General features: G+C 36.3%; 2 protein-coding genes across 2 annotated transcripts; one reads left to right on the top strand and one right to left on the bottom strand.

Annotated features, from left to right (window-relative positions):
* Positions 1–9,241: 9,241 nt before the first annotated feature.
* LOC120781154 lies at positions 9,242–13,516 on the top strand. Its single transcript, XM_040113284.1, has 2 exons — positions 9,242–9,352; positions 13,040–13,516. The coding sequence occupies exons 1-2, from the start codon at positions 9,336–9,338 to the stop codon at positions 13,386–13,388; spliced, it is 366 nt and encodes a 121-aa protein (XP_039969218.1). The 5' UTR covers positions 9,242–9,335; the 3' UTR covers positions 13,389–13,516.
* LOC120781155 lies at positions 13,425–14,177 on the bottom strand. Its single transcript, XM_040113286.1, has one exon. The coding sequence runs from the start codon at positions 13,949–13,951 to the stop codon at positions 13,616–13,618; it is 336 nt and encodes a 111-aa protein (XP_039969220.1). The 5' UTR covers positions 13,952–14,177; the 3' UTR covers positions 13,425–13,615.
* Positions 14,178–14,985: the final 808 nt, after the last annotated feature.

The following is a 14,985-nucleotide window of genomic DNA, read 5'->3' on the forward strand; positions in this document are numbered from 1 at the left end:
GAAAGACCGCGCTCATATTTGGCATAGTAATTAAGAACAGTTCTGCCAAACAAGCAATTTGGTTTTTTTTTTTTGAAATATCATTTACCCGGGGAATTTAATTACAATTTCCGGGTCCTTTTTTTCACAATGCAAATATAATCCGGATATTTCAAAGTTGTTTACCGGGAGAGACAATTTTAATAAGCCAAATTCTAGCAAAATCAATAATGTGCCACAGTTTTCGAAACTGTTAAAGAATATGATTCGACTATGCATAGTATTCTGTTTAAAAGCAGCTAAAAATTGTATTCCAGTCTCTATGACAACATTGAAATCATTTGATAGAACTTTCAAAGAAAAATTTTCCTATCGCAGCACTAGCAACCAACGAGAAATGTTGCAAAATATGGTAAGAATCATTTGGAAAGTAGGATTGTTCTCATGGGAAAGTAAGTTTTATGGACTGGATAAATACTTTTCTTTACGAGCAAGGTAGGTAGGTAGGAGTGCAGCCCTATCGGGCTCAATTAGCACTTGATGTGTCATTTTGATACACTATTCGTTGAACCTCCTGTATCTGCTTTTACGTTTCACCTTCTCTCTCAAACCATTTTGAGGTTTCGATGAAACTACTTATGTCTGATATGCTTTTAGTGGAAATCCATTCAAGATTTGGTGCTTGATGGATTCCAAGTGTTTTGTGTCGAATCTGTGCTAGAGCTGGGCATTCGCAGAGAAAGTGGAAGATTGTTTCCTTGTTCCCTGCTACTCCGCAGCCTCGGCAGATGTCGTTGTAGGGCATACCCATTTTGGACGCATGTTCCCCAAATGGTTGTGTTAGCTGTTACTCTGTAGATACTTTTTCTTGACCTATTTAATAAGTCGTTGGTTCTTTTCCTGTCATATGTTGGCCATAATTGTTTAGCAATGACGCATTTTGTAATGTTTTTCCACCTGTTATTTGCAACTTGTTGAAATTGTCTATTGATATCTCCTTTGATCGATCCTAGCGGGCTTGGTATTAGCTCCGCCTCGGATTCGTTGAGGAAAGCTCCTGCCTTTGCTAACTCGTCTGCTTTTTCGTTACCGAAAATGTTCCTGTGCCCGAGAACCCAGATCAAGTCTAGTTGGAGCTTGTTTTACGAGCAAATTAATCCCAACTTCGTACGATGTGAAGTCAAATTTCCAAACACATTAAATCTCAAATTTAATTGTTTTTTTAATATAATATGTAATATCTTTAATAAAATAAATTTCCCTACAAAATATGTTTCTATTATACTCAACTTTGATATTATTTTGGAATTTAACCCGGTTAACTGTGCTCCATATTGCCCAAATCAAGTCATTGCTAACTGAGCCGCTTCATTGCCAATAAATTATCTAATTTTAGGAAAGCACATAAATTCCCAAATCCTAATTTAGTTGGAGTATAGTTTTCAATTAATTTTCCGCTAATGCCACATTGAAAGTAATTATGTTCGCTGTATGTTATTAATCTGTTCATGCAAATGCCATGAGCGAGGAATTCGTATTTATTTTTATTTATACCCATGGATATTGATGTTAATTCGAAAAATAATAGCATATGTACACATAAGCTGCGAACTGAGGCTATAAATAAATAGAGGGTCACAAGTTTGTTTTTAACACTACGCAGAATGGGTAAGTCAACAGTTAGGTTTTAGAACGGAAATGGGACTTTTCAGTTTTATAGCACTCAAAAAGTCAACAGTTAGGTTTTAGAACGGAAATGGGACTTTTCAGTTTTATAGCACTCAAAAATAAAAGTACTATATTTTTGAGACCAGATGAGTTTTTTTAAAATGACGATTCTCCAATGTAAAAAAGGGGAAACATGGATTTAAAAATACCCTTTGTGTTCAAATATTTATAGACACTATAAAAATGTTTGACGTGAAGGAAGGAACCGATATTATTGCTCATCTAAAGAATATTTGCAAAAATAGTGTAATTATGGATCAACTACTGTCATATAGCGGGAATACATACAATAGTTCCGGCTTTTCGATAGACTTCAGGTGACTCGAAAAGGAAGCGAAGTATTAAAGAAACTGGGTTAACAGAAGCTAGAAGTATTGCAGACAAAAAAATAAGCAAGGCCAAAATGCGTGAGCACGAAGAGCTTGACAAGCTGGCTGTCAGGGGTAATGCTCGAAATATTTACAAAAAGATGTGGCGACTAACAAAAGGTTACTCTTATAGAACCCAGAGGTGATTTAGTGACTGAAATTTTGGTGGGAACACTTCTCCAGCCTGCTGAATGGCAGAGAATGCACAACGCCAGGAGAAGGAGAACCCGATTCCCCAATCGATGACGATGGAGCAGATGTCCCATTGCCCGAGCATGAAGAAGTTCGAATAGCAATTACCCGCCTGAAAAACAACAAAGCGGCGGGAGCCGATGGATTGCCGGCTGAGCTATTCAAACACGGCGGCGAAGAGCTGATAAGGAGCATGCATCAGCTTCTCTGTAAAATATGGTCGGACGAATGCATGCCTAACGATTGGAATTTATGTGTGCTGTGCCCAATCCACAAAGAGGGAGACCCCACATACTCCGCCATCTATCGTGGGATAAGCCTCCTCAACGTGGCTTATAAGGTTCTATCGAGCGTATTGTGTGAAAGATTAAAGCCCACCGTCAACAAACTGATTGGACCTTATCAGTGAGACTTCAGGCTTGGAGACTCAACAATTGACCAGATATTCGTCAAATCTTGGAAAAGACCCGTGAAGAGAGGATCGTCAAACACAATCTTTTCGTCGATTTCAAAGCTGCTTTTGACAGCACGAAAATGAGCTGCCTTTATCCCGCTATGTCTATATTAGGTACCACCACAAAACTAATACGGCTGTGTAAACTGACGTCGAACAACACCAAAAGCTCAGTCATGATCGGGAATGTCTTCTCCGAGCCGTTCGATAGAAAACGAGGTTTCAGATAAGGTGACTCCCTATCGTAAATTGAAGAAATCTGTTCCTGAAGACAATAATTCGAGCTGCAGACCAGAATACAGAAGCTACATTATTCTACAAGAGTGTACAACTGCTAACGTACGCCAATGACATCGATATCATTGGCAATAACAACCGATCCCTTTGTTCTGCTTTCTCTAGTGAACGAAAGCAAGACAAAATATCTCCTGTCATCAAACAAACAGTCGTCAAAGCCTCAAAATATAACTGAAAATAACTCTTGCCAACAAGTGCTACTTCGGACAGAGTAGGCAATTGAGAAGTATACGGAGCAAGGACCAACCTCTACAATTCACTTATCACTCCCGTCCTGCTATATGGTGCAGAGGCATGGATGATGATATCATCTGATGATTCTGCGAATACCACAGTCGATGGAACGTTGAGCTGTACGAGTTATATGACGACATTGACATAGTTCAGTAAATTAAGAGACACGGGCTACGCTGGCTAGGTCATGTCGTCCGAATGGGTGAAAACAATCCAGCTCTGAGAGTATTCGACGCAGTACCCGCCGGGAGACGCAGAGGAAGAGGAAGACCTGCACTCGATGGAAAAAGTTGGTAGAGAAGGACCTGGATACACTTGGAATCTCCAATTGGCGCCAAACAGTGAATAGTGAAGTCCTTGATATTCGGTTAGATGTTCAGTTTCATTGTGTTTTCATATGATTTACTGCCAGCACTTAATTCACCATAACATGCCATAATTTTATCGAAGATTCAGAATAGCACTCGTTTTCGTACTAATTACTGCTCATGGAAATTCCAAGATTTTTTCGACAAGAGGTCTTAAAGACAAGTAAAGGAAACTGAGTGGAGTACCGATTACATTCTTTTGATTCCTGAAGAGCGATTAAACAATATCCCCCCTTTTAGACAGAGCCATTCTTATATAAGATAATCTTAAGTAACTGGTTTGGATTTAAACTAAAAGTTATTTGGTTTTGTTGGTAAAGGTAGTAAGCTCCGTAGCATTTAATTAGCAACTGGATATTTTGCGAATATAGACTCTTACATTTTCAACATTTGAGATCCCTTAAAGTTTAAGTTATACATGATCCGTTCTCCTCAATTTCTAAACCTATTTCGCATTTTGTTGACTCTCAGTCCACCCTGTATTTAACCTACAATAACAAATACTGAATAATATAGTTAGTAAATGCAATGAATCACTTAAAATAATTCAAACTGGATGGTAATTTTAGAACATACAAATATGAGACAGAAAATTCTTTCATTTCATAGCATTTTTGAGCATGTTAATATGTATTTTATTAAATATTTACGTATTTGTGGGCACGTAATTCAGTGTTTATTCACCTACTGACGTTGGCTTTTCACATATTCACACTTCATTTCATGTTCTTCTCTGATGTTTATCAAGTATTATATACTTATATACATACATACATACAGCTTGAAACTACGTAGTAATATTATACATACAAATATTGACATATATAAACATCTATATAAAAGTATATGCACATATATAATATTATATACATACATGTAGAAGTTCAAACCCAATTTTTAACATGTTTGTGGCAATCGCTGCCTTCAATTATCACTTCTTTTGTGAAAAGTGAATTGTAAAACAAGACGGGCTTAAAAGGTTTATAAAAAGTGAGGCTTTTGCGGTTTTGGCTCACACTTTTATTATCTGGATGATTTTTTTCCTGCTCAGCTTTGATTAGTTTCTCATCTCAGGCTCAGTTTCCAACGCGCACCTTCACGAAACGGTTGTGTAGAATCTTATATCTTTTAAAGCATAGGTGTGTCAATAATTAATAAAAAAAAATAAAATTTAACTGTTACGAAAATATGAAAAATAGCGCCCTTAATAATTCGAGTTGTATTTTCCGTGAAATTATTCGTTTCCGCTGCATCTGACCCGGAACTAAAACTAAAAACTAAGGGTAAAGCACTCATCTTTGCTCTATACTTGGACTAACAAGTGAACAATCCTGCATGGTTTAAGCCTCATTATGTATTTACGTTACAAATCTAAAGGATTTGTTGAATTAGATAATTAATATAAATTAAATGAGTATTAAAAACCAGGTACATATACAGGTTATTTATGAATTATTTGGTCACAAGAGGAATATTTGACGATATACAGGATTTGTCCGGAAAGTAATTGAACGGAGTCGAGTTAAAGAAATTTATTGAACAACAATTGGTTATAATTTCTTTTTAAACTTTCAAAATAGGCTCCTTCTTCGTCGATGCAGCGCTGCCAGCCCGATTTCCAAGCATTGAAGGTGTCACGGAAAGGATTCTTTGGAATATCCTTGCCTTTCATCGGCCTTTTTACGGATCATACTCGGAGATCCATGATTCATCACCTGTGATTACGTTTTGCAAAAATTTGGGGTCACTTTCACACATGTTCAAAATTTCTTGGACTTTGCCTAGACGAGCTCAGGATTCTAGTGGGGCCTGTTGGGCGAAACGTTGCTCTTTAGAAGGCTGGTAGAAGCGGTGTTGACTACATGACTTTTAGTTTTATAGTAGGAGGAAGCATCGGAAGCCGTCGTGTAGATTATAATCTCGTAACCTAATCCTAACTCATATCTACCATTTCAAAAACGAGGGCATTGAAAGAATACGTGCTCAGAGTCTTTTTTGCACTCCGGACACGTCGGACAGTACGGACTAAGGTCGATATGGAATTGGAACAGATAGCTTTTAAAGCATCGATATCGACTGGGTGGGCAGTATTTGGGTTAGGTGGAAGTCTAAATCCCCATGTTGTCTATCTATCCACGAATGGATGTTCGAAATCAGTCTGTAGGTCCACCGTCCTCTGGTTAAAGTTTGCCACTCTTGGTTCTGTCCCCTTTTTTTACGTCTACAGACGGCTCTGATTACTGGTTCAATCGTGCGAATTCGTCTCCCTAGATGTCAATGGGCGGCATACTACCTATAACTTCAGCATCGTTGCTTGATATCGTTCTGAAAACACTTGTTTCTCGTGTAGTAATGAGCCTATGCACAGTGTTTATTTGTTTTGTTTGTATATGCTTTTATACCTATTGAGTGTATTCATATTGGTGCTGCATACAATATTACGGAACTCATTGCTTTTGCTATTAAAGCTTAACGGCTGGAACGCACGCAGCACCTATTAGTCATCATTCTTGATATAGCATTACATATATATTATATTTTTTTTGCACCACCCGAAGTGTTTCTTATATTTTAATTTGGAACATCATCTACATCCATAGTACAGGGTCTAAGAATAAGCCTTGTTGAAGTTCACTGAAGATAGTGTAGCTCTGAGTGCCCACGTCCGTGTCAAATAACAATATCTTACTTTCAAAAAAGCTCATTGTAATTTTTTCGAGATACTGAGCTTTGATTATGCTTACCCACTTTCCGGAGTTGAACGCATTCTTCGCATCTAGGGTAAATAGCGCGGGAATACCCATCCATAACGAATGTACCACGAGTAACTCGTTATACCTCTAAGGATTTTAGACAAGAACCACTGTATTATATCAATGTTAGGTCGTACTCCACAGTTAAATACTATGCATTCAAGTCGGCTTTATTATCGCCTCTCAGCCAATCTAACAGAAAACATGAATGATGAACACCACCGTTTTAATCCAAAAAACATGTATCTGCACCTTTTTAGCTGCCAAAAATCGTCTGGATATTAGAGTATAGTAGTTAAAACAAACAAGGCACATTTATTTGTTTTTGTCTCGGTAAGCATTTATAGAAACGAACTAAAGCTCGTTGCAAATAATTTCACACTTTAGGAAATAATGAGTAAGGCGAAGCATTGCAGCACGGAAGAGTGGGAAGTACCAAAAAACTGAAAAATGAAGGTCAAAGTATTCGGAAAATTGCAAGACTTATTAGAAGATCTTCAACATTCAGGCCCCAAGCTCGATGAAGACAAAACTACCTACAAGTGCAGATGATAATTTCATTAGAATTGCCTCGATTAGGTAGGAGACTGATGTTCAAATTTGTGCTCGGTCAGTTGGGAAAGTCTTATTAAAAACAAGAAAACGCGTTAACTTCGGTTGCACTAAAGCTAAATACCCTTCACAGGTGCATTTCTGTTAGTAGCTATGTGTTCAGTTTGTAATGAACCTATATGCTATAGTAATTCGTTCTGACAATTTTTTTGGATATTATATTGTTACCTTAAGCAGTAATCCATCCCAAATTTCGTGAAGATACCACGTCAAATGCGAAAGTTTTCCATACAAGCCCTTGATTCCGATCGTTCGGTTTGTATGGCAGCTATATGCTATAGTTAACCGATCTGACCAATTTCTTCGGAGATTACATTGTTCCCTTAGAGAATAATCTATCCCAAATTTGGTGAAGATACATTGTCAAATGTGAAAGTTTTCCATACAAGAACTTGATTCCGGTCGTTCAGTTTGTATGGCCGCTATATGTTATGGTGGTCCGATTCCGACAAATGAGCAGCTTCTTGAAGAGAAAATAACGTTTGCAAAATTTCAAAACGATATCTTGAAAACTAAGGGACTAGTTCGTATATATACAGACAGACGGACATTGCTGAATCGACTCAGCTCGACATTCTGATCATTTATATATGTATATACTTTGTAGGGTCTGCGACTCTTCCTTCTGGGTGTTACAAACTTCGTGACAAACTTAATATACCCTGTTCAGGGTATAAATATACTTTATTGAAGAACAGCACGCAAAGTGCCATCGCAGCTGACGCATAGAGTTCGCTGAAACTAATGTCTTTTAATGGAACGGAAATGAATTTACTTTTAAGTGAACGTTGGATAAGACGTCCGAAAAATGCAGCATTTCAGGCCAAATATACTGCAAAACCTTTTAAGTATAGCAGTGAAAGCATCATGCTATGAGGAGTCCTGATGTTATGTGAGTCCTCTGCACTGTATAAAAGAAAAAATGGACACATTTATTTACATCCAGATACTCAAAGAAGTTATGTTCCCTCTTACAGAATGGAAGATATCTCTAATGTAACAGTTTCAACAGGACTCCATTGCACGAAATTGATTTGTTTACTATAAAATAGACGTTTTGACGTTTTCTCAATCTCCAGACCTGAATTCAACAGAGAACTTGTGGAGAGTTGTCAAGCAAAAGATTGAAAACATTATGTCGAAAACTAGAAAGAATTGTGGGCAAATATCCAAGAAGCTTGATATTCCTTAGCCCAGATTACTTGTGCTCCCTAGTCGACTCAATGCCATAAAGGTATCAAGCTGTGTTAAAAACCAATGGCTATTCAACAAATATGGTTCACCATAACCTTTAAGATTTAATTTTTAACAATACAATGGCTTTGATTTTATTTTTTGTAGCCAATAATATTATTTTAAACTTTCACTGGTTGGGATAGAACTTTTTTATTGCTTTTTGTTTTTAACAGCGTGTGTTCTTATTGATTTGTCCGACGCTGTATGTGCATATATGATCTTCAGAATATGACTACATTCCAAATTTCATTATTTCCAAAGCACCATCCCACATTTCACATCTCCAGTTTCGTACAGCTCTATAATTCTCTGTCAAGTGCTCAGTCAAGTGTTTCTACTTTAGGGACACTTACCGGCGGCAGCACTGCAGCCGGTTGCAACTGAAAGCACCCATGACCAGTAATATAGCAAACATTCTTGCTATCAAAATACGCCGCGTAAACAATTTTAAGATTTGCTTATTTATTATTATTCGAGCTTTGTTTTGATCAGCATATTTATTTTTTCTGTTTATATGTATCCATTCGTACAGTTTATATAAAAGATTACATATATATGTAGTATGTATTTATGACCATATATGTATGTTATGAGAAAATGCGGCATGCTCAGAATGAGTTCACAATTAGTCGCGAAGAAACATATGACTTATCATTTTTCGAATCTTTTTATGGGGAATGAACAGTTCATTCAAGCATGATCTATAAAGTTACTAATAGCGGGCATATCTTGTACCCGAAAGACTACAAAGGTATATCAATCTTTTTCAACTGTTCGAACATTTTATAGCTGATCAATCTGCAATTAAATCATCAATATTTTTTCTAGAATTAACTAACACCATTGTTTATAAATGTATTCGAAAGTTGTAAGTTGAAGACTAATGCGTTCCCAATAGCACCTTATTGAGAATAATATTTTTGAAGACTTCTCACACTATTTTTTGCTGCGTGTACTATATACTACATATTCACATACACACATTTTGAACTGGCTTTACTTTCCGCTTCAGATACTGGCCACACAGGACTTAAGTTTACATTTCACTGCTGCCGCAACAGTTTCTTAAGTGACGCGCTGTAGTTCGGAGTCCCAGTTCGCATAATTCTCAAAAATGAAGAAGAAAAGCAGGTAAATAAATAAATACATTTAATGCAGAAGCAAAACACAACAAATAAGAATTGTTGAGGAATTACACTTCATATCCGAAGCAAGATTAAGAAATTTAATTAAATAATCGATTAAAATAATTCCAAATACCTGATTTCCTGTTGCTGAAGTGTGTGCTATTTAGTTTTGAAAAAGCGATCAGAAATATAAATAAAAGTTGAATACAAAACAGACTAGTTGAAATTTGTCAATTATTATATAAAAAAATCAGTAGAGAAAGCAAAGAAACTTGTCATTTCTCTGTGGCTAAATCGACAACCGTTCGAAGAAATTAAATATAGTCTAACTATCAAAAGTAATAATAACATATTGTATAGTCCAAATAACGAAATGAAACCGCAGCATAAGTAATTCAGAAGAAAGATCTATTGTTGGAATAAGTGAGAATTATAAAGCATTCAAAATCTTTAAGATAATCAGAGGCTTCGTGAGAGCATTTTACGTTAAAATTATAAATGTTTCAGCAATAAATTATTATAAAAGTTATTACGTAAAAGGAACTACGGAGACGATGCTGTATCATTTCGTATAGTTCGTTCGCTTCCGTTCTGGAAATTTCGGAATTTCGATTTACACTGATTAAGGCGGTATTCTGGTCTAGAAGCATGAACTTCAGGTAATTTTTAAAGTATCGTAAAAAAAAGGCAATTAATATTTTTACTATCCATTTTTTTATTAGTTATTTGTTAATTTTAGAAGAGTACAGAAAAAAATTAAAAAGTAAAAAAGTAAAAAATTTCAAAAATTATGAGCTGACAAAGAGGGGGTCTCTAAAAATTTCCACGTGACCATACCCATGATTTCAACCCTCCTAGTTATCTGAAACCGACAAAAAAAAAATTAATCTAGAATAATGTAGCAATGGCCGGAACTACGAAAAAGTGGGAAAATTTTTTTTCAGAAAATGGCGACTGCCTGAAAAAAAAAGTTTTTTTGGATCACTTTTTCGAACTATTTCGAATTTTTTAAAAATAATAAAAATAAAAATTTGGGAATGGGGCTAGTTCGAACCATAGACAAGCCTATAAAGAAGACTCTATACAAATTTCAAGTAAATCGGTCCAGTAAAACCTGAGAAATCGTGGGTATCGTTCCGAAAAAGTCAGTTTAGAGAAAAACGCGTTTAAAGTTTCGCGTAAAATCTTTTGTTCGATTAGTTTCGGCCGAACCAGTTTGGATGCCGGGTCAGAAAAATGCCTATATCTCCGAAAATAATTTGAATTTTGAAAAATCCTTTTGTACACATATTCTAGAATAGTTAAACTTTGAAAATATAAAAAAAAAAATTAGATTATTTAAATTTCTAGACCAGAATGGCAAAAAGTGATATACCTAAATATTTTTCGACTACTAATATATAACTACAAAAAACTGGGATGGAATAAAAAAATAATAATCGGTAAATAAGAAATAAAAAAACAATGAAAAAAATCTTCAAGATATGCAAAACGTCAACAGCTCACTGAAGGTATTATATGTCGATATGTCTGTCAATGTTATGCAAAAAAATCTGGCCAAAGTGCTATTTGTTCGCAAATAATTATACATAAAAGCATTCTTGTGGGTTAGGAGGTTGATCAGTCTAACATGAGGACCCATGCCAAACGGTCACCGTACTTTTTTAAGACACCCAAAGTGGTGATCATATTATATTCTCATATTCGGAATATGGGGGATATATAACGGATTTAAGCTCTGACGAAGAGAATTGCTCCATACTCTCAGTGCGCAATGTAAGTTATATTTCGGACATCCTTATATTTTCTGATGCCAAAGATAATGAGGTATCCAAATATGAAATTAATTTGGATATAGACGGCTAGCTGTGAAAAATGAAGCGTAATAAGAGTGTTATTCCTCAGTGACAAAAGTAAAGTTATAAAATTGATGAATATATAGGTTTTCAATATCATTCGTCAACAAATTTGGTATTTTTCATGAAAAAATTATCAATTATGAGGTTAAACATCGCGAATGACAAAGCCTAGAATGACCGAGTAAATTTGTTATTATCGATATTATCCGCCTCAGCAAATTATTAATTGCTCTAGGCGCTGCGTCAATGCTCTAGCTGTTTCGCTCCACACTTAAGTGTTTCTGAAATATTCATGATGCCCCAAATCACAAAAATCGAAAAAAACAATGAGCATCACCTTAATTTTTAAGCGGCTTTAGCGTAGTTTTTTGATTACAGCTCGTTTTTTCTCTCCATCCTGATCATTGCTGACTGATTATATTTATATATATTATTATTGCAGTTTCATACCCAAAATAATCACCAGAATCATTCGAACGGAGTCGAGAGAGATGTCGCGCTCTCTTGAGCGCATGCTTTGTAGCGCTCGTAGGCTTGTGTTTTTGATGAAACTGAAACACCGTAAGCTTTTTCCAACATTTGCAAATATGTTTTTCGATATTCACAGATATTTTAATAATAATAACCAAACTTAGTTATAGCCCCCCACACTATTGGTGGATAGGGCGAATGCTTTACGGTGGGTAAAACACAGCTTTCTAACAACGCACTGTAGCAGGGCAGGGCTCGTAATCCATGATTATTCAGGACATTTTGAATAGAACGTGTAGTTATTTCAATCCAAATAGTTTGGTAAAATATTGAGTTGAAATATTTATCAGTAAGACACATCCGCTTAATTTGTCGTTCATGGTCTTCAATTAAAGTTTTTCGGACATCCACTCCCCTTTTTTCAATTTAATGCATTAAAATTCATATAATTATTAATAATATTACGCACACTTCAATCACTTATGCCCATTTCACGAGCTATTTGATGTTTGGAGAATTTATTTTTATAATGGTTGTCAAAAAAGTCTTGCGGTATTTTTATTGATTTTTTTTTTTTGATTGAAATTGAAATGAATTTTTGATGACTCATGCCCAGCTCTTGACCGATGCTACGGCTGCTACTATGCCGGTCTCTTTCGACCAATTCAGCGATTTTAGCGCAATTTTCGACGACAGGCCTTCCGGAGCGTGGCGCATCTTCGACCACCTCTACACCAGAACGAAAACGTTGAAACCATCGTTGTGCGATGGAAATGGAAACTGTATTGGGTCCATAAACTGCACAAATTTTATTGGCGGCTTGAGATGCATTTTTGCCTTTATCGTAGTAGTACTGTAAAATATGACGTATTTTCACTTTATTTTGCTCCATGTTAGCGTCGCGACGCTATAACTCACGAACGACTTAAAAGAAACGACAATCAATCAAACACGTGTTAGCGCGTGAAATGAGCTTTCCAAAAAGGTATAGCATGACCCGATGCGACGAATAAAACTAGAACTACGCGCTTTCAGCGCCAACTGGCGAAAATACCGCAAGACTTTTTTGACAACCTATTATGATTTATACTTTCTTCTCTATTGGCAACACCATGTTCAAATTTGTTTAATTTTACAACTGACTCAAAAGAAAATACCGCAAGTACCGCAATAAGCACGCACTAAGACTAACGGTTTCAGCGTTAAATTAAATATTAGAAAATTTTCGACTGTGTGGGTTTTTTTGTCTGAGTGTATGTCAAACGGATCAAAGAAGGGAAAGGATAATCGTATTTAGTTTCTATTAACAGCTGATTTCTTTTATAAATATTTAACTCATATTAAAAAATATTCCATTTCAGCAAATCTACCGAAGTTCTCCTGGATAATTGTGAAAATGTACACATTGACGATTCAGGCACAATATTACCCAGCGAGATCTCCGCGACCACGAATCTGCTTGACAACAATAACACAACCGCCATTAAAACGCAATGTCCAGACACAAAGCTCGACATTGAACTTCCGCTTTCAGGTGAGAGAGCAAATAAAACACTCGCTGATATAGCAAATGAACCATCGATTTTCCGCCATCCACCGCCGCCTTGGTATCGCAACTGGACAACCGCTGGCATCGTGCTTTGTGTGATCTACAATTTGACCATAGTATTACTCCTAGTTATGGGATTCTTTAAGTTCCGCCAAAGCTGAAGCCGAATAAATTGTCTAATTTAAAATCACATTCCATAAATTTTTTGCAGTGTAATGAAAACTTTAATTTTTCATCATATCCATATAGTATTATAAGGCCATATTAAACGAGTAAATATATACACATACATATATACACTTATATTTGGTATGTACACAATTTAGCACTCCATATTTTTTTCACGTAACACTTCTCCCAAGTTCTCCCAGTTTTACTTATTTTATATTCAACGCAAATTCTTGCTGAACACTTCGAACCAAATGAAGATGAGCGCCATCACAAAATATCCCAACAATAGCAGCACTATGGTTGTGGGATCAGCGGAGAAAATCGAATGAATCAGCGCCACAGAGCCAGTCATGAGCACCACGAAGAGAAAGCAAACCACCATCACCGTTGCAGTATCTCGATACCAAGCCAAACTTGGATCGGGGGGTGCCGGGCGCACCACCTTCGAAGGGCGATATTCCTGCAGGTATTGCGTCTCGAAACCGCTGCTAAAATCGACATCATCGAACGCTGGCGCCTGCTTGGCTTTCTCCGCATCCACATCCACGGACATATTTAATTATTATTGACTTCCAACAATAATATGCAATTTAATTTGTTTTGCTTTGAACTTCAGTTACTGTGACTAATATTCTGGGAAACGGTGAAGCCGATTATGACCGATGCCTTCCGTCACTACTTCCACGTCTATGCGGTCACTTATACTGCCTATCAGCACCTTAATAGATCGATTTCGAAGGTGGCAGCTGTGCTTTCAACAACAATATCTAATTCTAGGTGATAAGTGTTAGAGTTGAGAGCCACAATTAGCCTACATTTCTAATAGTAAACTTAATATAGCTACAACAAACAATAACTTTTGTATTTAGTAAAAACGTTTTCACAGTTATCTGAACACTTCGCTATCGATTCATTGCGTTTGTGTTCATTAACATTCTGATAAGATAGTACGGTATAGTGCTCCCATATACCGAAATGGTGGCACTTGCACTAAGAATGCACGTAACTATGATTTTCAAGATGTTGGGCCGAGTTTCTTCTCTCAGAAGGGTTGGACCTCTACTTTCGAACCTTAATAATTCAAGTTTTAGATCAGAAAATCTCCAAAATTTGGCAGAGCCTAATGTTTTCTGAGCGTTAACTTAAAAGCCTATTTATGGGTGCATTTATATACTTTTTGTTATGGGATTTGAATCCACAGCTCACCGAGTGGTTATCATGCACTGAATGCACTTTACACCAGCTAATGCTACTGTACTGAAGTTGAGTACACTATTTAAACAACTGTCTAGAGTCAGAGTCAGAGTCGTAGTTGTAGTGATTAAAAAAGAATTAACGAGTAAACAAAATTGTTTTCTCGACTATTTGCATTTGATATAGCGTCCTGTCTGTATGTATAGGTTGGACAACATTGGAAAATATAGATAATGTAAATTTGACAGCTGACATTTTATAAGCAACTTCAAATATTAAATAAATACTTCACTAAGTACTAACTAGGGAGTAAATTACGTCGGGTGATTAAACCAAAATCACCCAAACCCTTTGGCAAATGCTTTGGTACATTCCTGCGATCAAACAAGCCTT

The sequence above is a fragment of the Bactrocera tryoni genome, unplaced genomic scaffold, assembly GCF_016617805.1.
Source record: "Bactrocera tryoni isolate S06 unplaced genomic scaffold, CSIRO_BtryS06_freeze2 scaffold_383, whole genome shotgun sequence".
In the NCBI taxonomy this organism is placed as follows: domain Eukaryota; kingdom Metazoa; phylum Arthropoda; class Insecta; order Diptera; family Tephritidae; genus Bactrocera; species Bactrocera tryoni.

Excerpts from the sequence above, each read along its gene's own strand:
- LOC120781155 (XM_040113286.1), bottom strand. The coding sequence starts at position 13,951 with ATGTCCGTGGATGTGGATGCGGAGAAAGCCAAGCAGGCGCCAGCGTTC.